The sequence below is a fragment of the Peromyscus californicus genome, unplaced genomic scaffold (genome assembly GCF_007827085.1).
Source record: "Peromyscus californicus insignis strain IS unplaced genomic scaffold, ASM782708v3 Scaffold_3__1_contigs__length_106647218, whole genome shotgun sequence".
In the NCBI taxonomy this organism is placed as follows: Eukaryota; Metazoa; Chordata; class Mammalia; order Rodentia; family Cricetidae; genus Peromyscus; species Peromyscus californicus.
Window position 1 is genome coordinate 17,552,821 of NW_026294551.1, and position 23,002 is coordinate 17,575,822.

A 23,002-nucleotide genomic window follows, 5' to 3' on the forward strand; every position below is an offset into this window, starting at 1 on the left:
CCTCCAGTGGAACATGGAATGGGATTGTGTCCTTTTGTCCCTAACTCGGTCATGTTCCATTGTGCAGTGTTCCACTGACAACAGAGACCGCTGAGTGGTGACCTCGATGCTCACTGCATCAGGAAGAGGCAGTGGGGTGCCATGTTGCGGTTGTACCTGGAAATCTCACTAAGGCTTCCAAATCACAACGTGCAGACCAAATGGAGAAGCGCAGAAACCTGCAATGCCCGAAAATAGCAGCTGTAGCCACAAACCAAAGAACAGGCCTTTGTGAACAGCGTGAAACAAACTGTTTGTCCTACGCTCATCTTCTAAGCCACAGAGAATCCCCTACTGTTGCTAATGTCTCCAAGGACAGGAATCAATTACACATCAAACGTTCAGTACTAAACTTTATTTTTCTTGTTAAGTTTCCAGGGCCCTACTTTTCCAATCAGAGACCAAGAGGACGTGAAGCTATATAAGGAGGACAGGAGGCCCCCCCCAGTCCACTCAAAGACCGAGGGGGCCAGGCTCAGGATGAGGCACACAATGAGCCATGAAAGACTGGGAGACGAATCACCTTTGCATTGTAGAACCCACACCCGGGGAAGACCCGAGTCACACCCTGACCCGGCATGTCTTTCAGGAACATTGGCCTCACTCCAACAGCTCACTGTACCTGCCTCACATCAAACCGTCATCTTTCAGTTTTCAAAGAACATTGCCTTTATCTCCTCAGCCAAATGGCTGCCGCTTGACGGAGGAAGATAAGTTGGTTTCAGAAACATTTCTGTTAGAGACAGCTGGCCACTCTGCTTTCTGGGTAGCTTCATACCTGGAGCCACCTTCCCTGCCTGACATAAGACCTTTTCACACAACTCAGCCAGGGCAGGGGATTGGCTTAGAGGTAGAGTCTGCTTGCCCTTGCACAGCACGTGTGAAGTCCTGAGGTTCAATCTTAGGCACTGGAAAAAATAAATACAAACAGTGGCTCTCAGCGTTGGACTGAGCCAGGCACTAAGGTCACCCTGAGCATGCCACCCTCCTCTGTCCACCATCAGTGATTCTGAGGCTAAAACACTGTGCAAAGTCCTTCCCAGGGTTCTGCATGGCCTTGCAGATGAAAGGTCAGAGGACTTAGCAGATGGAAGGGAATGAAAGGGATCAGGACAGGAAAGGGCTCCTCTTCTAAAGCCCAAAGCCCAAGAGAGTGCCAGAATGGGAATAAAAACTGTTTTTGCTGCTCCGAAATGCTTAAGAGGCCAAAGGATGGTCTTTAGTGGCTCACACAGCTATCCATTCATTTCAGAAGTTAAATCAGACAGCATTCTTGGGACCCAGTTTCAGTTTTAAATAAATCAGCAATTGAGAAGAAAGAAGCGCTCTTCTCCCCACATTTTAAAATGCAGGTGACGGAGCCAAGCAAAGGGAAAGTTGGCAAGGGAGCGGGGAGGTGGTAGGTGTGGGAGCCATGATAGCAGGGACAGCGGGGAATGACTAGCAATGGTTTAGTGTGGGGTGACAGAGCATAAAGGAGGTAAAGGGAACACCCAGCAGTGGGTGATGGCAAAGAGACTGGCAGTGTACAAGGGGTGGACTGTGGTATTGTGTTCCCCCAAATACTGTGCATGCTAATAAACTTACCTGGGGTCAGAGACAGAGCAGCCACAATATTAAATAAACATAAAGGATAGGCAGTGGTAGCACACGCCTTTAATCCTAGCATTCCAGAGGCAGAAATCCATGTGTTCAAGGATACAGACAGGCATGGTGACTCACGCCTTTAATCCCAGAGAGCAAGCCTTGAATCCCAGGGAGTGGTGGTAGAAAGCAGAAAGATATATAGAAACTAGAAGCATTTGGCTGGTTAAGCTTCAGGCTTTCAAGCAGCAGTTCAGCTGAGAGCCATTGGGATGAGGACACAGAGGCTTCCATTCTGAGGAAACAAGATCAGCTGAGAAGTTGGCCAGGTGAGGTTAGCTGTGGCTTGTGCTGTCTCTCTGACCATCCAGTGTTCACCCCAATAACTGGCCCCGGGTTTGATTTTATTAATAAGACTCTCTAAGATTCCTGCTACAGTGAACCCAACAGATGTGTATCACAGGGATCAGGCTCCCTTTTGGTATAGTATTTGTACATGTTCGTGTGGGTATGGGCATGTGCATGTGTGGAGGTCAGAGGCTGCTGCTGCTGTCTTCATTGATCATGTTTTCTACCTCATTGTTTTAATATTTCACACACACACACACACACACACACACACACACACACACACACACACACTCACTCACTCACTCTTATTTATTTGGGGGTAGGAGACTTGGAGGCCAGAGGACAACTTGCAGGAGTGAACCCTTGCCTTCTACCACGTGGGTTGTGGGGATTAAACTCAGGTTGTCAGGTTCAGTGGCCTGTACCCACTGAGCCAACTCACTGGCCAAGATCCTTTAAAAAAAGGGAGGGTGGGTAAAATCTGTGTGATGGGTGCAAGCGTGCACACACACCTGTGCACCACGTGACTGGTCAGAGGACAGCTGTAAGAACTAGTTCTCTGGGGGGCGGGAGGAGGGAGGACAGGAGAATCCGTGGCTGATATGTAAAGTTAAATTAAATTATATATACAAAAAAAAGAACTAGTTCTCCCAGTTCAGTGTACAACAGGACAGCCATCGGCTCACTACCTCCCTTCTTCAGCACAAGCGCTGGGGATGTAGGTTTACACTGCCCACCAAGCTTCAAACTGGCTTCCTGAATCCTCGATATGTCATTTTAATTTTTTGGTTTTTTTTTTCGAGATAGGGTTTCTATGTGTAGCCCTGGCTGTCCTGAAACTCGTTCTATAGACTAGGCTGGCCTTGAACTCACAGAGATCTGACTGCCTCTGCCTCCCAAGTGCTGGGATTAAAGTATGCACCACCACATCTGGGCCATTTTAATTTTTTTTTCTTATACTGGGGATTGAGCCTGAGTTCCTACCCATTAGGCAAGTTCTCTACCACTGAGCTATCTTTATTCCTCTTCATACTGAGATGAAGCCTCAGTAATGCTGTTCAGGCTGGCCTTAAACTTGTGGCAGCCCTCCTGCATAAGTCTATACTTATGCTCAGATTACAGGTGTCACACATGTGACTCACCACCAAGTGCTTCAAATGCCAGCTGTAGCTGGGTATGGTGGTGCACATCTGTGATTTCAGCACTGAGGAGGTTGAGACAGAGATATTGTGAGTTCAATATTTGGGAACCTGGACTCACTCACTCTCTCTCTCTCTCTCTCTCTCTATATATATATATATTGAGTCCTTGTCAAAACAAACAAACAAACCCAAGTAATAATAGAAATGAATCATCATTGACTAAAACAAAAAGCTGAGTCTAGGACTGGAGAGGTGACTTAGTGAGTGCTGTTCTTGCAGAGGACCCGTACTGGGTGGCTGAACAAACCACCTTAACTCCAGCTCCAAAAGGGACCCAAGCCCTAAGAGTTCCACAGGCACTTGTGTACTCACCCACACAAAGACAGACACAAAGAAATGCATACATAACTAAAAGTAAAATAAAATTTAAAAAACAAGATAAATGAGACCTTGACTCAAAAAGACAAAACCAAATCAACCAACTAACCAACCGGAAAACGCACACACAAAGTCTTTCCTTATACCGGAATGAAAGGCACAGTGAGGACAGAAACCGCTGTTTGTAGGGCCGGGGAGAACACAACTCAGTGAGCAAAGTCCTTGTCACACCAGCGGTGACACGCACACAGAGCGGGTGCCCAGCATAGCAGCAGTGACACGCACATACAGCGGGTGCCCAGCACAGCAGCGGTGACATGCACACAGAGCGGGTGTGGCAGCACAGCAGCGGTGATATGCACAGAGTGGGTGCCCAGCACACCAGCGGTGACATGCACACAGAGCGGGTGTGGCAGCACAGCTTGTAGCAGTCCTAGTGCAGGGAAGTGTTGCCAGCTAGTCTAGCTGAATTGGCAAGCTACAGGTTTAAAGAGAAACTGTCTACAAAAAAGCGTGGAAGGTGATGGTAAGATGCCAACCTCTGGCTTCCATGTATGTGTAGACACATACATGTACACTGGCACATGTACAAATATATACACCACGTACACATTTGGCAGCTATTAGAATGATTCAGCTAAAAGTCTAATGATAGCCAGAGACCATGGGAAATGTGTATGAGTAGACACGTCAAGGAAGCCCCTACCCAGTACTTAGTGATGACCTGAGAGCTTATGTGGTGGATCCAGCAGGGGACAGAAGCCCAGTTCTTCTCTACTAGGGAAGGCTGTTCTCTTTGATGGTGAAGGAAGGGGATGCCAGCATAGTGGGCCAGATTAGCCAAATGCACCCTAGTGGTCAACAGGGTGGCAGATGGCACAGCCAGGCTACCCTCACACCCCTATTCAGAGGTAACAGCATGAGGACCTATCAAAACCATTTCAATTAAGCAATATTACCAATAATGGAGATTTCAAAAGTTACATTTATTTTTTTGGTGTGTGTCTGAGGTTACCCACATGCCATAGCACACATCGGTTCTCTCCTTCCACATGTGGGTCCTGAGGACTAAACTCAGGTTGTCATGCTTGGTAGCAAGTGCCTTAACCTGCTGAGCCTTCTTGCCAGCCCCAATAGTGGGGATATTAAGAGGTACTTATAACCAAGTACAATGCAGCAGAACATGAATCACTTTTCTTCCTGCCCACAGGACTAAGCTGAACTGACTCTTAAGGAAACAGGAGCAAAGCTGGCCTGAAAATTTACAAAGTAGCCTGTAATCTTACAATGCCAAGGTCAGGGAAGCGAGACCTGCTCCAGGCTGGAGGTAACCTAAGCATACCTATTCAGCTGCACACAGTTAGTTTTTGTGTGCTGAGGACATCAGAAAGGCCTGAATGGTAGGAAAGTCACCATGTGTTTCTACCCGTGAGAGACATATTTGTGGTAAAGGAGGTGATGTTTTCAGTTGGACAAATTATACATTAAAATACACAGAGCTGTAACATCTCCCCTTGTGACCTGCCTCGTACACTATAGAAAACTTCTTTTGGGGAAATACTGTGGATTGAACCTATGGTTTTAAAGATGCCCAGCACTCTAGCACTGACTTGTGTCATCAGATCTTTTATGTTTGAGAGAGGGTGTAGGTTGTGCAGCTGGCAATCCTCCTGCCTTAGCTTTCAGAGAGGGAGCTGTTGGGAATGAGTCTGTGCCACCATGCCCAGTGTTCTCACACCAAACTTTTCTAGAAGTTTGGATCATTCCTGAGCTACGTTCTCAGCTTAATCTTTTTTTTTTTTTTTTTTTTAAAGTATAACAGAGGATGACCTTGATTCAATCCTCCTGTCTCAACTTCCCAAATGTCAGAATGACAGGTGTGCACCACCACACTCAGCCTGCCTTTAAACCTTCCTGCTTTTCCTTATGGAAAGTAGCCCCATTTTCCAAACATTTAGATTTCCTGAAAAGATACCTGTCTTGCCATGGGAACAGACACAACAGTGAGGCAATTATGGGAACATTTCAGTTGAAACACCTGAAATGAAAATTGCTTATTTGTTAAAATCACGAACATATCCTATCAATGCCTGCACAACCAAAAGGGAGGCAAACAGAAACCCTATGGATGAAGACCACGTTCAAGTGAAGGGACATAGTAAGTTGTTCTCTAACGGCTACTGAAGCAAGTATTTAAGTGAAGGAACTTTTTTAATTCTTTAGGGAGTCTGTGTGGTAGTTTGAATGTAATTGGCCCCCATAATCTCGTAGAGAGTGGCACTATTAGGAGGTGTGGCCTTGTTGGAGGATGTGTGTCACTGTGGGGGTGGACTTTGAGGTTTTTTATGTTCAGGATACCTCCCAGTGTCTCAGCTGACTTCCTGTTGCTTGCAAGATGTAGGACTCTCAGCTACTACTCCAGCACCACTTCTGCCTGCACATCTCCATCATGATGATGAACTGAACCTCTGAAACTGTAAGCAAGGCACTCCTATTAAATGTTTTCTTTATAAGAGCTGCTGTGGTCATGGTGTCTCTTCACAGCAATAGAAACCTTAACTAAGACAGTCTGGAATGTGAAGTGTGAAAATTCAAGGGATGCAAGACTTTAAAGGTCTAGAAGTAATTACGTACCAAGGTTATAATATATACATTTTGAGACAGGGTCTTGCCACATAGCCCAGGCTAGCACTTAACAAGCATCAGTTGAGTACTAGGATTACTTAGCATTTCAAAATTCTAAGAAAAACATGCCAAAACAGTTACTTATCAGGTTGTTTCTTCCCTTAAGACTCAGCAGCAAATCCTTATATATCAACTACAACTGCTCCAACAGACACTGGAGTTCCCAAAAACTTGTAAAGCATTTTACAATAACACATCTTTTGTGTTAAATATACAGCATTGTCTCATGGTGTGTGTGTCTGTGTGTGTGTGTGTCGAAACAGGCTTTCACTATGTAGCCTGGGCTGGCCTTGAACTTAAGGCAATTCTCCTATCTCAGACTCCCATGTACTGGGATCAGTTACATAATACCATGCCTCTGGCTCTAGGGCTTGTGCATGCTAAACATGTGCTCTATCAATGAGCCATCTTCTCAATCCTCTGAGACACAGTTTCACATTATAGTCCAAGCTGGCCTTGATCTTACAGGGATCCTTATGCCTCAGTGTTCCACCTGTGGAGATTACAGCTGTGAGCCATCATGCTTGGCCAATCTTGTTTTTTATTCTTTTTAAAAAAATTTATTTATTTTTATTTTATGTGCATCGGTGTTTTGCCATGGATGTCTGGCCCCTGTAACTGGAGCCACAGATAGCTGTGAGCTGCTGGGAATTGAACCCAGGTCCTATGGAAGAGCTGCCAGTGCTCTTAACTGTTGAGAGTCATCTCTCTAGTCCCTTGGTTTTTATTCTTATCTCCTAAAACAAATGTGTTGGCAAACACTTTTAACCTTATCGCTCACAATGTGAAGGCAGGAGTTCAAGGCCATTTTTGGTTGCAGAGTATGTTTCCTATACATAAAATTCTAGGTATTAAAAATTTGAGTGCCTAAGGCTAGAGAGATGGCTCAGAGGGTAAGAGTGTTGGCTGCTCTTCCAGAGGTCCTGAGTTCAATTCCCAGCACCCACATGGTGGCTCACAACGCTCTATAAAGAGATCTGGTGCCCTCTTCTGGCGTGCAGGCATACATGCAGACAGAACACTATACGTAATAAATAAATCTTTAAAAAAAAAAAAAAAAAAAAAAAAACCCAAAAAACAAAAACTGAGGGCTGGGAAAAAGCTCAAGAGTGTTTGCAGCCAAGCCTGAGTTTGAACCCCAGGACCAACATATAGGAGAGAACTGACTCAGGCAAGCTGTCCTCTGAATACCACACTTTTATCACAGCATTGTCCCCACTAAATAATAGTAACAATAATCATAAAAAAATGAACTTGAGAAAGTATATATTAATGGGTTTCACAATTAAAAACCACAATTGTTAATGTTAATAGAAAGTAACTGTTCCTGGTTTAAGGTCTGAGCTCCTTGGATTCCCAGACTGTCCACCATCAACAAGCTGCCGTTTACAGACGTTTCCTTATAAAAGCCCTAAAACATGATGACCTCATGTGCGAGGTGTGGACACCTCTCCGCTGGCACTGGGCAGGCGAGGCTTGCTGTATTTGCACTGAATCCAGACTCGGTACATGGTCAGCTGTTTGCCTCGGTTCACCTGCAAGCGGCGATCCACCAGGTTCTGCACCTTTTCCAGACCCGCAGCGGTGAAGAGAGCATGCAGCTCATCTGGTTTGGAAAGAGCAGATGTTTATGGATTTTCCTCTGGAGAAAGGGCAGTTTGCTGATGACTTTCCATGTTAACGGGAACTTTTTGACAACACGGTCAGTGTGCTTTTCAAGAGGCCTCGGCAGCACTGGTTACTCACTCATGCCGTGACAGTTTGGCAATGGCAGGTCCAGGTTTGGGTACCAAAGCCCTTGAGGAGGAAGGCCTACAATGGGGAGGAGTTTTAAGAAGGCAAAAGCTACAGGATGTGCTTTTGTGCTCATGTGTATGTGGGTGTGTATGCACGTGGAGGTCAGCGGACACCCTTGAACTAGCCTGGAACATACCAAGTAGGTTAGAATGGCTTGTTAGCAGGCCCCAGGGATCCTCCTGTCTCTCCTCTCCCAGTGCTGGGATTACAAGCACATGTCTCCATGCCACTAGTTCAGCTTTTTTTTTAAGATTTTTTTTTATTAATTAATTAATTTCCAGCCCGATCAGTTTCCCTTCCCTCCCTCCTGTCCTCCCAGGCCCTCCCTACTAGTCCAGTTTTTAAAAAGCCCCCAAGGACTCTCCAAGCACTGTAAAGTTACATGAGTGACTGGACTGTGAGATGGCTCAGCAGTTAAAGCACTGGCTGCTCTTTCAGAGGATCCAGATCCAATTCCCAGTTCCCACACTGAGGCTCAGAACATCTGCACAACTCTAGTTCCAGGGCCTCCAACACCCTCTTCTGGCCTCTGAGGGCACCAGGCATGCATGTGGTACATAGACATACATGCAGGAAAAACTAACACATAAAATAAGACCAAAAAAAAAAAAAAAAAAAGCATAAACAATGGGGGTGAAGGAAGCCTGTAACACCAGTAGTTGGCCAGGTGACAGAGGAGTGCTGCAAGTTCAAGGTCAGCTTGGGCTACACAGGGAGACTTGGTTTCAAAAGAGCAACAAACCCCAATACAAAAACTACAGGCAAAAATTGACAGTGTTTTTGCAGACAACGTCCAATGCTATGTAGCTGAAGGCTCAGTATATGTATGACTGGACAAAGGGCCCAAGAATATTCCTAACGTGCTGGTGGAGGGTGAAGCCTGTGACCGGGCAGACTACAGAGCAGGTCCAGGTCACCTGGAGCCAAGGGACGACTCACCCACACAGCTGTACCGCAGCACAGCCTGGTGCAGAGGGCAAGAGGGCAGGTCCCCACTGTGGACAGCACAAGTGAAAGGAGAGCAGCTGACTGAGGGTCAGCACGAGCCAGGTGTCGGGAAAGCGACAGCTCAGGGTGGATAGCGGGCAGTGTAGAGGGCTAGTCTTTAGAAACAAAGGAGGCCAGGGACTTAGAAAGGGCAGGTTAACTGTCTACCCGAGCTGGCACACTATCTGCCTTTAGCACGGATAAAGAACATCATCCATACCTTGTGTGAAGAAGTAGACTCTGGTGCCATCACCCCTCACATAGAAATTCCCAGAGAGACACTGACCTGTGTTACACGACAAAAACAGATACATTAATACACTTAAAAAAGAGAAAAAAGGAAGTTTCCTTATTTTTCAAGCTTCTATATATGGGCTTGTACCTGAATGAGTTTATCTGTACCATGGAGCTGATGGAGTCCAGGGGTGTCAGATTCCCTGGATTTGTGAGTTATGGAAGTTGTGACCTGCCTGACGTGGGTGCTGGGAACTGAACTCAGGTCCTATGCAAGAGCAGTAAGTGCTCTTAACAGCTGAGACCTCTCTCCAGTCCCTAGAGTACTTTGAATTTCATCACTTTAGCAAATGTGCAACAGACTAAGTGTGGTGGTTCATACTTATAATCCCAGTACTTAGTACTAAGTGTGGTGGTTCATACTTATAATCCCAGTACTTAGTACTTAGTACTAAGTGTAGGTAGGCTCAGGCAGGATGACTGGCATTGAGTTCCAGGCCATCTAGGATAGAGTGAGACCCCATCTCAACTCCCAGCACCTTCCCATCAACACTAGGCATTCAGAAACACAGATGTGCATTTTGGTGACACATGATACTTCACAGGAACTTGCAATTTCCTACAGAGGCACAGCACTTCAGCAAAGAGCAGCACCATGGGAAAAAAAATATTATTAGATAATAATGTGATTCCTAGCTGAGTTCTAGACTGCCCCACCACCACAGTCGGCCTAAAAATTTGGTTAAAAGGAAAACAATTATCAAGGTAACTGACTCTTAACTAAACTTGCCTGGCTCCCTCTTGTGTCCACAAACACACCTGTGAGAACTCACTGTTTTCAAGTAGACAAGCCTTCCTTTCTGCTCATCCCCCCAGTCTTACAACCTGCATGCAATTCCCCTACATGTTCTTAACAGTTTACATATAATAACATTTATTTCCTCCCAGTGAACTTTTACTCAAACAATCAAGGTTAAAATGATCATCTACAAATTGATTATATCACCTAGAAATAGACGAGAAACCTCTCCAAAACCAACTGTGGCAACCACCTTAGAGCTAGCATTCAATTTACAAGGTTTTGTTTACACCTACTTTACGCCAGCAGAGCTTCTTCAAAGACTGATGAACTGAATAAATATTAGGGCACTTGTTTTTTTGAGACAGGGTTTCTCTGTGTAGCGCTGACTGTCCTGGAACTTGCTCTGTAGACCAGGCTGGCTTTGAACTCAGAGATGCACCTGCCTCTGCCTCTGAGAGCTGGGATTAAAGGCGTGTGCCACCACTGCCTGGCTGCAATTTGTATTTTTATCATAAATGGAAGCATCGAGCTCTTTCCTTGAACTGGGCAGCAACAGGGTTGAGAAGAATTATCTTTTTACTTTTATTTCCATGAACTTTTGTTTATTGGTCATTTACATACACTCTTCTGTGAACTGTTAGTTTTTTGGGTGGGTCATGGATCTTTTCCTTATCAAGTTCAAAACAGCCCCTTGACAAACACAAATATGAAGACTTTATCTGTCCTAAACACTGACAAAGTCCTCTCACCCTGCCACCTGCCGACTACCTTGATTTTGGTGCTGAAGGCACTGCACACACTAGGAAGGACCCTACTACGAGCTGAACCCCCAGGCAGGCCCCCACCTTAAGCCATTCCTGTGTCCTGGGAACCACCAGAGGCTTCAACATGCCCCAGTGTTCTGCTACTGACCTATGTACCTAACCCTCTTGATTTTAGTTTAACTTCTGATAAGGCCTAGGACTCATGAAAATATTGTCTCTTAGCTGTCCAAATGCTAGAATTAAAGACATGCACCACCAAGCCTGATTATGTCTTTGAACTTGTTATGAACTTGAAAAGATTATGTCTTTTCATTTTGTTTTTCTTTTAAAAAAAAATTTTTTTTTAACTTTATGTTATGGGTGTTTTTGCTCCCAGTGTGCATGTACTTCTAAAATTAACTTTGCCCTTGGAGACCAGAACTGAACATCACATCTCTGGGAACTGGAGTTACAGAAAGTTGTGTGTCACCATGTGGGTGCCTGGAACCAAAGCTGGGCCCTTTGGAGAGCAGCCAGTACTTTTAACCACCAAACCAATTCTCCAGCCCGTTTTCATGTTTTATTAAGAAAAACAACAAAAATTTATTTATTTTATGTGCATGTGTGAGCGTGCTCCTGACTGTATGTATGGTTACCACACGTGTGCAGGAACTCGTGGAGACAAGAAGAGGGCATCTGGCCCCCTGGAACTGCCATGTGGTTGGTGGGGACCAAAACACAGCTCCTCTGCAAGAACAAGTGTTTGTAACTGCTGAGCCATTCCCCAGTCCTTTTGTTAAAAGACATACTATCAATACATATACTGGGCAGGAACTCAGTGTGTTTTTGAGGAGGGCCTTGAACTTCTGATCCTCATGCTTCTGCATCCCAAGTATTGAGATTACAGGCGCATACAGTCCTGCTCAGCAGTTCCACATTTATTAAAATGATTTATATAATTAAGTACTTCTAAAATTAACTTTGCTAAAGTGGCTGTTATGGTTAAAAGACTATAATACCCAGATTAGACCAACCTCCTCATATTTTCTCTCTCTCTCTGAGGCAGGTTTTTCTCTGTGTAGCCCTGGCTGTCCTGGAACTCGCACAGTAGACCAGAACTCAGAGATCCACCTGCTGAGTGCTGGGAATAAAGGCTAGGGCCACCACCACCCCGCTTATTTTCTTAAAACAAACAAACAAACAAAAACACAAACCCACCACCTTTCAGCTAGGCAGTGGTGGCACATGGCTTTAATCCTAGCACTTGAGAGGCAGAGGCAAGTGGATCTCTTTGAGTTCAAGGCCAGCCAGGTCTACACATAATGGAGAAACCCTGTCTTGAAAAACCAATCAACCAAACAACCAAAAAAACAAAACCCAAACCCAAAACCCACCTTTCTACTGCATGTCTAGTCTGATTGGCAAACCCATTTTTTTTATTTAAGTGGCAAAGTATCTTTGGAAAATAAACTTATTTGAGACAGGTCCTGTGGTTGAGGACAACCTTGAACTACTGACCCTTCTGCCTCTACCTCTGAAGCACTGGGATGACAGGTGTATACACGCCTGATTGTATGTATACACGCCTGATTTTATCCCTCAAGGGATCAAAACAGGGCTTTATGTATCTAAGTAGGTACTTTGGGCTGTCTAGTTTTATGTCAATTTGACACAAGCTATAGATATTTGATAGGAGGGACTCTCAATTAAGAAAATGCCTCCACCCAGCACTCGGGAGGCAGAGGCAGGTGGATCTCTTTGAGTTCAAGGCCAGCCTGGACTACAGAGTAAGTTCCAGGAAAGGTGCAAAGGTACACAGAGAAACCCTGTCTCGAAAAACAAAAAAAAAAAAAAAAAAAAAGAAAAAAAGAAAATGCCTCCATAAGATCAGGCTCTAAATCAGGTGTGGTGGTACATGCATTTAATCCCACGGATTTTCTTAATTTGTGATTGATGGGTGAGGGGCCAGCTCATTGTAGGTGGGGCATCCCTGGATATGTGGTCCTGGGTTCTATAAGGAAGCAGGCTGAGCAAGCCACAAGGAGCAAGCAGCATCCCTCCATGGCCTCTGCATCTGCTCCTGCCTCCAAGTTGAGGCCCTGTTTGAGCTCCTGTCCTGATTTCCATGATGAACAGCACTGTGGACATGTTAAGCCAAATAAACTCTTTCCTACCCAACTTGCTTTTTGGTCATGGTGTTTAACAGCAGCAACAGAAACCCTAATCAAGAAAGTGCTCAACCCAATTAGCTACTATGTCTTAGCCCCAAATTATCTTCACACACACACACACACACACACACACACACACACTCTTAAACTTTTTTTTGTAGACAGTATGGTACTGGGTAGTCCTGGCTGACTTGGAACTTACCACCAGGTGGACTTGAACTCAAGAGATCTTCCTGACTCTGCCTCCTGAGTACTCAGATTAAAGTCGTATGCCACCAAGCCTAGCCATACGTATATATTGTTAGGGTTTTTAAGACAGGGTTTCTTTGTGTAGCTCTGGCTATTCTGGAACTTGCTTTGTAGACCAAGCTGGCCTTGAACTCACAGAGATCCACCTGCCTCTGCCTCCCAAGTATTGGGATTAAAGGAATGTGCTATTATCAGCTGGCATTTTTATGTATTTAAAGAATTTTATGTATATTTTGCTTACATGTGTATCTCTGTACAATATGCATGCCTGGTGCCTATTGAGGCCAGAAAAGAGCATCAGATCCCCTGGAACTGGAGGTAGTTGAGACATGCCATGGGGTACTAGAAACTGAACCTAGGTTTTCTCTAAGAACAGCACTGATTCAGCTCTCCATACATACCTTTTTTAAAACGAAGCTGAGCCATGTCATAGCGGCCGTAGTCTCGAAGAAGCATCATCCCTCCAGGCTTCAGGAGTCTGCTTAGCCTGTTGATAGCTTTCTGCATCCTGCAGGGCAGCAAGGAATGAAGCTTAAGTCTCCCTAAGGATGGAATTTCCTCCCCTATAGCACAAACCCCAAACCAACACACTTCCTAACTCTGACATCAATACTAAAAGCCAGCCCTATATGTCACATGGTGGTGGATATTCCAAGCACTAAATGGGGCTCACTTCCTCCTGGCCCTGTGATTGCCACGCCTGCATGTGCTCCTGTAGCTCTCCGGGAGCCCTGACCACACAGTGTAGGGAATACCCATGACTCATCTGTCCCAAACTCTTATCAACTATGTCTTTCTGTTAAATGAAAAACTCTCCTTTAGAATTTAAAGTTGCTGGTGTGATGGTACACGCTTGCAACCCCAGCTCTTGGGAGGCTGAGGCAGGAGTCCTGAGTCAAAGGAGTCAGAGGGTGCTGTGCTCTTAACTGCTGAGCCATCTCTCCAGACCCCACAAAACAATTCAAAGCCTTACCACACTCCTGTGAGGCCAGAACTTTATTGCTAATCTAGAGGAAAACTGGGCTAGCTCAGTTAGGCAATGTCATTAGCTCCCAACAGGGAAAGCAGCAGCCAGTCCACAGCCAGCAGGCAGAGGTTACAGGCTGAAACAGAAGGTGGACACCAACACTACAGTTCTGTGGCTTCTTATGTCTATCAGACGTGAGGAAACCCTTTCTATTTCGGGCATAACTGGAGTTTAAGGTCTTCACATTAAAGCTTCTTCTCAGGCAGGCTATTGGTTAAGGGACCTAAGACTTACTTGTCTGGAACAATTGCTGAAAGAACAAATATAAGGACGATGACATCAAGACTGTCCTTGGGCACTGGGTAACTTTGATCTTCATTACACAGATCATGAACAAAGGCGAAACATCGAGAAGGATCATATTCTGGATTTGTCTACAGAGGTGGAGAGATAAACAGGTCAGAAAGGTGGACACAGCACAAAGAGAAGCTGACCTTGTTTCAGATGCCACTACTGTTAACTCCCAGCCGAAGAATTGACTTCTAGTCACCACGAGGAGGTTTTCCAGGGCACCCAGAGCGTAAGAATCAGAATTAGTCATGGTGCATGCCTGAAATTCTAGCACTTGAGAAGCAGAGAAGAATCAGGAAGGTTCACACAGCAAGTTCAAGGTCATCATGAGGTACACGAGACAGGACAAACATGTTTGGAGATGGGGCTGGAGAGATGGCTCAGCAGTTCAGAGCACAGCACACTGCTCTTGCAGAGGACCCGAATCTGATTCCCAGCGCTCACACAGGCAGCTCACAACTGCCTGTAACTCCAGCTCCAGAGAATCCAATGCCTCTGGTCCCGCTTACATACTCACACATACACGTAATTTAAAATTTTTACACAGATCTAGATGCCCAAGTTCATTCTTGCCTGGCTCTGTATTCCAGGCTGCTTTGCTAACTTTCTAAACTTTCAGGCCACAGTAAAAAGTTAATGAACTGAGTTTTAGGAGACCCTCCTTCCCTTTAATTAGTGGAGATTACCACAGGAGTCACTGTACTTACCTTGACCAGTTCAACAGCAGTGGCAGAAAAATCACAGCAGTACACAAAGAGGTTTGGGTCACTGAGACATGCAGAAAAAAACAGCAATTAGGACACAAACTGGATTATGTCCGTTCTCTTTATAGAAAAGCAAAGTCAAATGACAATGAATACCATTCATCCAATGCACCTATCAATCACAACACCCAGCAGGCTGGTTAAAATTCTGTGATCTTTGTCTTCTTTTAGGTCCTGTGGATATGGCTAATACTAAGTTTATCAAACCATCAGCAATAAACCCTGTCACTTCTAAGAAAATATCACATCAACAAGTGGGTTCCAGTAATCTTACTTAAATGGTACAGCCATAGTGGTTAAAGGTGCCTGCAGCACAATCATGAAGACCAGAGTTCAGATCCCAACACCGACACAGAGAGGTTAAAACACTCTCATCTGAAGAGTTACTGAGACTGTGACATCAATTGCTCCTCAAGAGCTCAGAGAGAAACATCTTTTAGGCCCCTCAGAGGAAGGCATCACAGATTAGCACTGCAGCTGGTGTTAACTCTAATTTCACTAAACATTAAATTAAACCACCCCTAAGTGGGTAACAGAGCCATCTAAATCCCACATAACTCATGCTTCCAGGAGCCAACTCTCACTTTTCCTCTTTGCTGTCCTGTAAATCTGACAATATACTTACTTGTTAGTTTGTAAAATTGGAAAGACTGTATTTCCTACACCACAACCAACCTGCAGACAGAAACAATCCATTAGTCCCAAAAGCTGTTCATTAAACCCCCCTTCCCACCTTCTTCTTTTTTAAAGAGTCCAGGCTGGTATATCACTTATGGTTTTTCTGCCGCAGCCTCCCAAGTGCTGGGGTTTTAAGAACTGTACTAGTAAAAGTATAGTGACCAGAACTAAAAAGGACCCATGGCATTTCCTTATCCCTCATGGACTATAATTACAGAGGACAGTAAAAGGCAAGAACATAGGCTTTCACTGGCTGAAGGAAGCTGGTCTAAAAAAAGGGCATGGGTTAGTTTTACTTTCTGAGTTCTAGCAGAAGGCACTATAGATAACTATTTTCCTAATGAACTTCACTCACTACTACTAGAAAGATGGACTGCAGGGTCTCTGTGACCTCCATGGCCAGCAGAGACAATCTGGGAGGCGAGAAGCCAGTTCAGTTCAACACCACCAAGCAGCTGGTGTTGCTTCAGACTCTGGGAGTCTGGCCCTGAGTGGTTTATTTTAGGCATATTTAAGCACAGCAAAACTGGGTGGAAACTTTTCTGGTGACAATCCCACATGCACAATAAAGCATATATAAATCTCTTTGAGAAACAAAGTAAGCTAAATAAAGATTCAATGAGTACATTGAAACTCTTTGTAAAGTACACATGACACCTTAAAGATAAATTCTATAGTGAGAAAAACAAGCTCACCACAAGGGTCAGGGGAGGCTCAGCGGTAGTCACCATGCTATTAACCACTTCTGCTCCCAGCCTTCTGGGCATGTAACAGGCACTGCATTCCTTCCCTTGAAGGAACAACCCTGAATGCCAACATTCCAGGTTCCTCTAGTGCTTATCCGTGAGCATAAGGACCCCCTGCCTCTACAACATGCTGGGTTGAAACATTTGACAGAAACACTATGCTAAATATAGTGCTTTCTGCAGCAATAAAAACTGTAAATATTCACCAGAGGGCTACGTGGCAGGCATACTTCTTAGCCATTTTACATATACCACCTCAAAGTTTCTTACAGCTATGACACCAAGAGGCTCCCAATCCTCTATGTGGGACATGGGCTATGGAATATCTCACAGGAGGTAATAAGGATTAGCTAAGTGAAGAGCCTGCGGTTTGAGGACTTCGGTTCAATTGCCAGCATGCCCCATGGCATTAGACTTAATTCCAAGTTTTACTAGCTGTAGAAGCAGCTTCCAGTGAAGTTGGTAGACACTGTTTGTGCACTTCCCTTATAGTACCTGCCTAGGTATTTTCCCAGTTTAAAAAAAAGAAAAAGAAAAGGAGAAACAATAAATAAATGAACATGGAGATGATTCCAGGCTGACATGGGGCTCAAATCTAGCCTGCTTCAACAGAAAGACGACAATCTGGGTTATCCTTTCTAGTCTTACTTTGCATGTAAAATGGCCATCCTCATTAACTCCATTATTAGGAAAATACAAAGTTACCTCAAGTATTCGGTAGGTGGCTGAGGATCCAGGAAATTCATCAGCACACATTTCTAGGTGCCCGAGCTTCTGAATTACAGTCTCTTCCACAGGAGGCAGCTGAGTTTCACATCCATGGCTGGGACAAGAACACCTGTGCTGCTCTGTTGTCAAGCCAGGCCCATCCTCGCTGCTTCTGCATTTAGAGACCTCACTCTTCTGCCTCTCCAAGGGTAAATCCATCAGGTGATCGTGGCTAGGTGCCAGTTCAGGGAATTCAGTAAAAAGCCAGTGTCTATCCTTGAAAAATCCATTTTCATGAATTTTGTAGAAGTCATTCCAGTATTTATGGGCATTGACTTCATAATCAACTGTAAATATTATTTAAGAAAGAATTTTAAAAATCAGTCTCAAATGTTTTATTTATATCTAATGTCAATTGTCCTGTTTTATCCAATGTCACTTTATCCTAAAAGTATCCTTTTAAGAATCAGTCTTGCCAGGCGGTGGTGGTGCATGCTTTTAACCCCAGCACTCGAGAGGCAAAGGCAGGGGTATCTCTGTGAGTTTGAGGCCAGCCTGGTCTACAGAGCGAGTTCCAGGACAGCCAGGGCTACACAGAGAAACCCTGTCTCGAAAACAAACAAACAAACAAACAAAGAGTCATTCTTAGAACTGAACACCTTCTCAGGTAATTGTCTTGTTACCCATCTATCATACATTAATGCCACTCACTTTTCATTCCCAGGATTCTCAGCTTCTGGTAGACCCATCACACAGTGAGTTTAGCTACCTATCATTTTTCTTCTACATCTTTGGATGGCCCTCCACTACAGGAATATTGTGAAATTAAGCAAACCCCTAGCACCACACACACACACACACCCCACCCAAAAATCTAATTATTCTTGGTTTCAAGGTTCTATTTGCCAGGGATAAACAGATCCTTTGGTATCTGTGGTAATTATTTTCCCTTGTAAATTTTTTATTTATAAACTAAATGTCTCAGGTCCTTTGGACGTTCATATAAATTCAATGACTATCATCCATGCAACTCTTTGGAAGGTATGTTCTTGCTTCTTTAGAATGTGGAGGCCAGGACCAAATCAAGGTTATTAATAAACACTAGAAATGGAAAATCATCTAATAGGAAACTAGACGATGCAAAACTCCTTTCCTGAAGTAATAGTTTCGATGAGCTGGAGGAGAGACTAGTATATAAGTGTGGGCTGTTTCTTGGCTTTTTGCCAACATGAAAACCCTGACTTGAATGAATGAAAGAATAAAAAATCTAAGAAATGGGATTCCACCACTGACTGCTTACCTCTAGGCAAAGCACTTAATGCCCTGTGGTCCAAGTGTAATTTTTTTTTTTTTTTGAAGACAAGATCACCCTGTTGCCCAGGCTGGCCTCCAATTCAGTGATCCTCCTGCCTCAGCCTCCCACGCAGCTGAGTCTATAGGTATGCACCACTGCACCTGGCTAATCGGTTCTTTAACTGTAAAAAGAGGATATTGGGCTACGTGATTTTCAAAATCCCTTTCAACTCTATGTTGCTTTATCTAGTCTTTGTCAAACAATGCAGGGTGCCTATTTTGCAACTGGAATACACACATACGCATATTTATTTTTGACACAAGGTCTCATGTAGCCCAGGCTTGGATTGGAACTCTACATAGCAAGGATGATCTTGACCCTACTTGTCCTCCGACCTCTACCTTGCTAGAGACACCACTTCTACATCCTAGGAGGTACATGCCTGGTCTGCACTGGGACCTTACCTCTATACAGAAACTCTTTCAGCTTTACTTTCAAATGCCTCTTAGAAATAGAGCCAAACAGTTTTAGTTTTAGAGATATTTTATAATGAAATTATTCTTGTCTTCAGGAAGGGCCTTTTTTCTTTGACCAGATTCATTTCCACTCCACTCCACTCATCTTTCTTTGGCAGAAGAAACAGATCCCCAAACTTGTTACCTCAGGAAAAGATGTATCAGCCATTAATCCTCTCCTCCAACAGTATTTAGGATCTGACCACATCAATCTAGCTCTAATGGAAACTCCCCAGCAGAATGTCAACTGTAGAACCTACACTGAACTGAACGAACGACTGTATGGTTGCCACAGGCCAGCCACGTCAACATGATCTAAAAACGTAGATACTAGAAAATAAAACAAGAACGGTTCACCTCCGAAAACAAACCGCAAAGACCTAGAAAACCCAACCCCAAGGTCCACCAAGATTTTCTTAGAAAGCAGCCCCTTTGCCTCCTGGCTCGTCCCCTCCCCGTCCCGTTCTATGCCGGAGTTCTCCATCAGGCCAGTAGTGACAAGAGATCCTGGTGGCCGCACTTCTTTTTCCCTCTCCAGGAGACGCGTCCTGCACTGCCGGCTGTGGAACCACCGAGGGAAAACCGAGCGCACCTTGCTTCTCCGGGCACACCCGCTGCGAACTGTTCTCCTGCACTTTCCTCTCGGCCGCCGCGGCCTGCTCCTCTGACCACTCCACATTGTCCCTGTGAAAACCAAACAGGCAGCGCTTAGAGCCCTCATGCGCCGGCTGCGGCCAGGGTGAGTCGCTGGCCCGGGAACGTCTGTCCCCGAGAGGCGAGAGCCGGGCCTCCGAGGGGCAGGGCAGTTACCAGGCATTGTAGTGGAAGACCCGCGCCGGGTCGCTCAGGAACCGGTTCCCGAACTGCCGTCTTTTCCCGTCCTGGGTCTCCGGCACGCCTTCAGCGGACGACGCCGCCATGACACCGGAGACGGAAGCACCCTTCTTTTCCATAACGCAAGGACTTCCGGTGGGCCACGCCCCCTTCCGGAAGCAGCGGTGTCTGCGCGGGAAAAGCGGGAGGCGGGTCGGGGCGGGTCGCGGCGGGTCGCGGGGCGTTTGACGTAAGCCCTGGCCCGGAAGCTGGGGAGCTGGGGAGGCAGCAACCGAGTTGGCTAGACTCCAGGAGCCTTCCGGTGCAGACGGCGATGGGCGTGCAGGACCGGGAGGAAGTGAGAGCCCGTCCCCTTGAGCCCGGTCCAGGACTGGAACCCCAGCAGGCCCCCCCAGTTTCCCTCCAGGAAAGCCTTGACTGTGAGGAGACAGGGTAGCGGACTCACAGGTGCTGACAGCCAGCAAGACCACAGTCGGCCCCGGAGGCAAGGCGTGTGCGCGTAGTGGGGTCTGAGAGCATAGACAGGGTCACGTTGAAAAGGAATATATACATGACCGCACCTTTTAGAAAACCAGGCTTAATTGGCATAATAAAGATCGTAATACATGTATGCACATAGTTCAATATACATGTATACACAATATTCAATTTGCATAAATGTATAATACATATTATACATTTATATATTATACATATATGATCAATATCTTTAATCTAGTGGTAGATCATGGCATATAGTCTATAATTGTGCATTTTCAGGCTTATATCTCTATTTAAATTCCCCCCTTTATGTGTATGGGTGTTTTGCCTGCATGTATGTCTGCACACCACATGCGTGCAATGCCCATGGAGGCCGAAGAGGGCACTGGATCCCCTGGAACTGGTGTTACAGATGCTTGTGAATCACCATGTAGGTGCTTGGAATCAAACCCTAGGTCCTCTAGAAGAGCAACAAGTGCCCTTAACTGCTGAACCATCTCTCCAGCCTCTATCATTTTTATTCCTAAATTATTACAATTTTTTTTTTTGGCTTTCCTGAAACTCTGTAGACCAGGCTGGCCTCAACTCAGGTCTTCCTGCCTCTGCCTCCCTGGTGCTGGGATTAAAGGCATGCACCACCATGCCTAGCTACAATTTTAATTTTTTTTTCTTGTTTGCTTGTTTTGAAGCAGAGTCTGTACCCCAGGATGACCTAGAATTGACTTTGTAGCCCAGGCTGGCCTTTAAATCATAATGATCTTACCTTAGTGTCTCAAGTGCTGGGATGTTTTTTGCAAGTAATTTATTTTAAAGGTTTTGTACACATATATATTGTAGGTTGGGCACATTCCTCTGTAGCCGTCTACCCTCCCTTTTCTCGGTCCCCCTCACTCCCTTTAGCCTCCTTTGTGTCTACCTCATGCTGTATATCCATACAGGAACAAATTGACTCTTAAAAGGATCTCGTAGAAAGCATGCTGTCAATATAAGGTTGGCTGAGAAGACTCCAAGTGCTGACTACTTGGAGTGAAGGAAGGAGTTTTTAGTCAGTGGAGGTAGACATAGCCCACGATATTCCACAATATTCATTCTATGGAATGAAGGGCATAGTGAAGACCACAGTCTTCCCATCAAAGACATGGGAACATGCTCTAAGCCCTTCCTAATCATGAAGATAAAGACATGAGAATAAAAAGACAGTCAAGGACATGTATTTTATATTTATTGGTGGGGGGTGGGGTGGGGGGTGGGGAACATGATCAAGTGAGCATGTGGAGGTCAGAGAACAGCTAGCTGGAGGTTGTTTTCTCTTTCTACCATGTGAGTACTGGGGATTAAACTTGGTCGTCAGGCTTGGTGGCAAGCACCTCTAGCCACTGAGTCATCTCACCAACCCCAAGAGCATGTGTTCTGTTTGAAGACAAAAATATGTCATTCAGCCTCACAGCATCTTGAAAGACTCTGAACAGGAACCCATTTCCAAAGAGCAAGGACAATGTCCAAGGCCGGCTGTGTGTAGTTAGAGCAGTTGACTTCACATTTCTAAAGATCATTTTTATTGCATTTCTTCAGTGTGTGTGCACATACATGCCACAGTGCACCTATGGAGATCAGTGACAACTTGCTGGAGTGGGCTCTCTGCCACATGTGAGTTCTGGGGGTCTAATTCAGGTCCTCAGGCTTGGTGGCAAGCAGCTTTACCTGCTGAGCCACCTGACCAGCCCAGTGATAGTTATTTTATGTTTTGAGACAGAGTCTATGTAACTCTGCCTGGCCTCAAGCTTGCTATGCAGATCAGGCTGGCCTCAAGCTCTGAGATCTGCCTGTCTCTACCTCTCAAGTACTGGAATTAAAGGTATCCACCACCACATCCAGCTACATTTATTTTTATATCATGTTCTTCAAGAGCCAAAAGACTTCATTAAAAACTGTTAGAGATAACATTCAACAATACCACTATAAAACTTTTGTGAATGCAGAAAGCTCATTGTTCTTTTACCTGAAGTTCCAGTAAGTGAGCCCTTTGAAACCTGTGGCTGTTGGGGTGTGCGTGTGCGTGTATGTGACTGTGTGTTTTAATTCTTATTTTTCTTTCTTTTTCTTCTCCTCCTTCTCCTTCTCCTCCTCCTCCTCCTCCTCCTCCTCCTCCTCCTCCTCCTCCTCCTCCTCCTCCTCCTCCTCCTCCTTCTTTCTTCAGAGAGGGTTTCTCTGTGTAGCCCTGGCTGTCTGGAACTAGACCAGGCTGGCCTCAAACTCAGAGATCTACCTGCCTCTGCCCTCTGAGTGCTGGGATCAAAGGTGTGCACCACTACGCCTGGCTAATTATTTTTGAGACTATAATATAATTACATCACTTTGCTCTTCCCTCTTCTCCTCCCATTACTTTCTTTCAAATAAATGGCCTTTGAAGATGGGCCAGTGTAGCTAGAGTTTTCCTGCCTGGCGGGTGAGAGGACAAATCTCTCTCACCTGCCAGTCCCGCAGCTGCTCAGACCCAACCAAG

General features: G+C 45.2%; 1 protein-coding gene across 4 annotated transcripts; it reads right to left on the minus strand.

Moving 5' to 3' along the window:
- Positions 1 to 374: 374 nt before the first annotated feature.
- Mettl2a (methyltransferase 2A, methylcytidine) lies at positions 375 to 20,129 on the minus strand. Of its 4 annotated transcripts, XR_008222289.1 has the most exons (10): positions 19,996 to 20,128; positions 19,778 to 19,869; positions 17,374 to 17,723; positions 15,870 to 15,919; positions 15,188 to 15,248; positions 14,424 to 14,563; positions 13,564 to 13,670; positions 9,184 to 9,249; positions 5,566 to 7,785; positions 4,462 to 5,404 (listed from the first exon to the last, which is right to left on the minus strand). XR_008222289.1 is itself a non-coding variant. In XM_052756988.1 (9 exons), exons 1-9 carry the CDS (start codon positions 20,103 to 20,105, stop codon positions 862 to 864), a joined length of 1,062 nt encoding a protein of 353 aa, XP_052612948.1. In that variant the 5' UTR covers positions 20,106 to 20,129; the 3' UTR covers positions 375 to 861. The 4 variants fall into 4 exon arrangements, 3 of the variants coding, with proteins under 3 accessions (XP_052612948.1, XP_052612947.1, XP_052612949.1); XM_052756988.1 differs by lacking the exons at positions 4,462 to 5,404; positions 5,566 to 7,785 and adding an exon at positions 375 to 947 and having other exon boundaries at positions 19,996 to 20,129; XM_052756987.1 differs by having other exon boundaries at positions 4,462 to 7,785.
- Between the last annotated feature and the right edge of the window lie 2,873 nt (positions 20,130 to 23,002).

Coding starts and splice junctions, on each gene's coding strand:
- Mettl2a (XM_052756987.1), bottom strand. CDS start 20,105: ATGGCGGCGTCGTCCGCTGAAGGCGTGCCGGAGACCCAGGACGGGAAA. Junction 15,249..15,869: donor CCAATTTTACAAACTAACAA/GTAAGTATATTG, acceptor TGCATGTCTCAG/TGACCCAAACCTCTTTGTGT. Junction 9,250..13,563: donor TCAGCTTCGTTTTAAAAAAG/GTATGTATGGAG, acceptor CGTGTAACACAG/GTCAGTGTCTCTCTGGGAAT.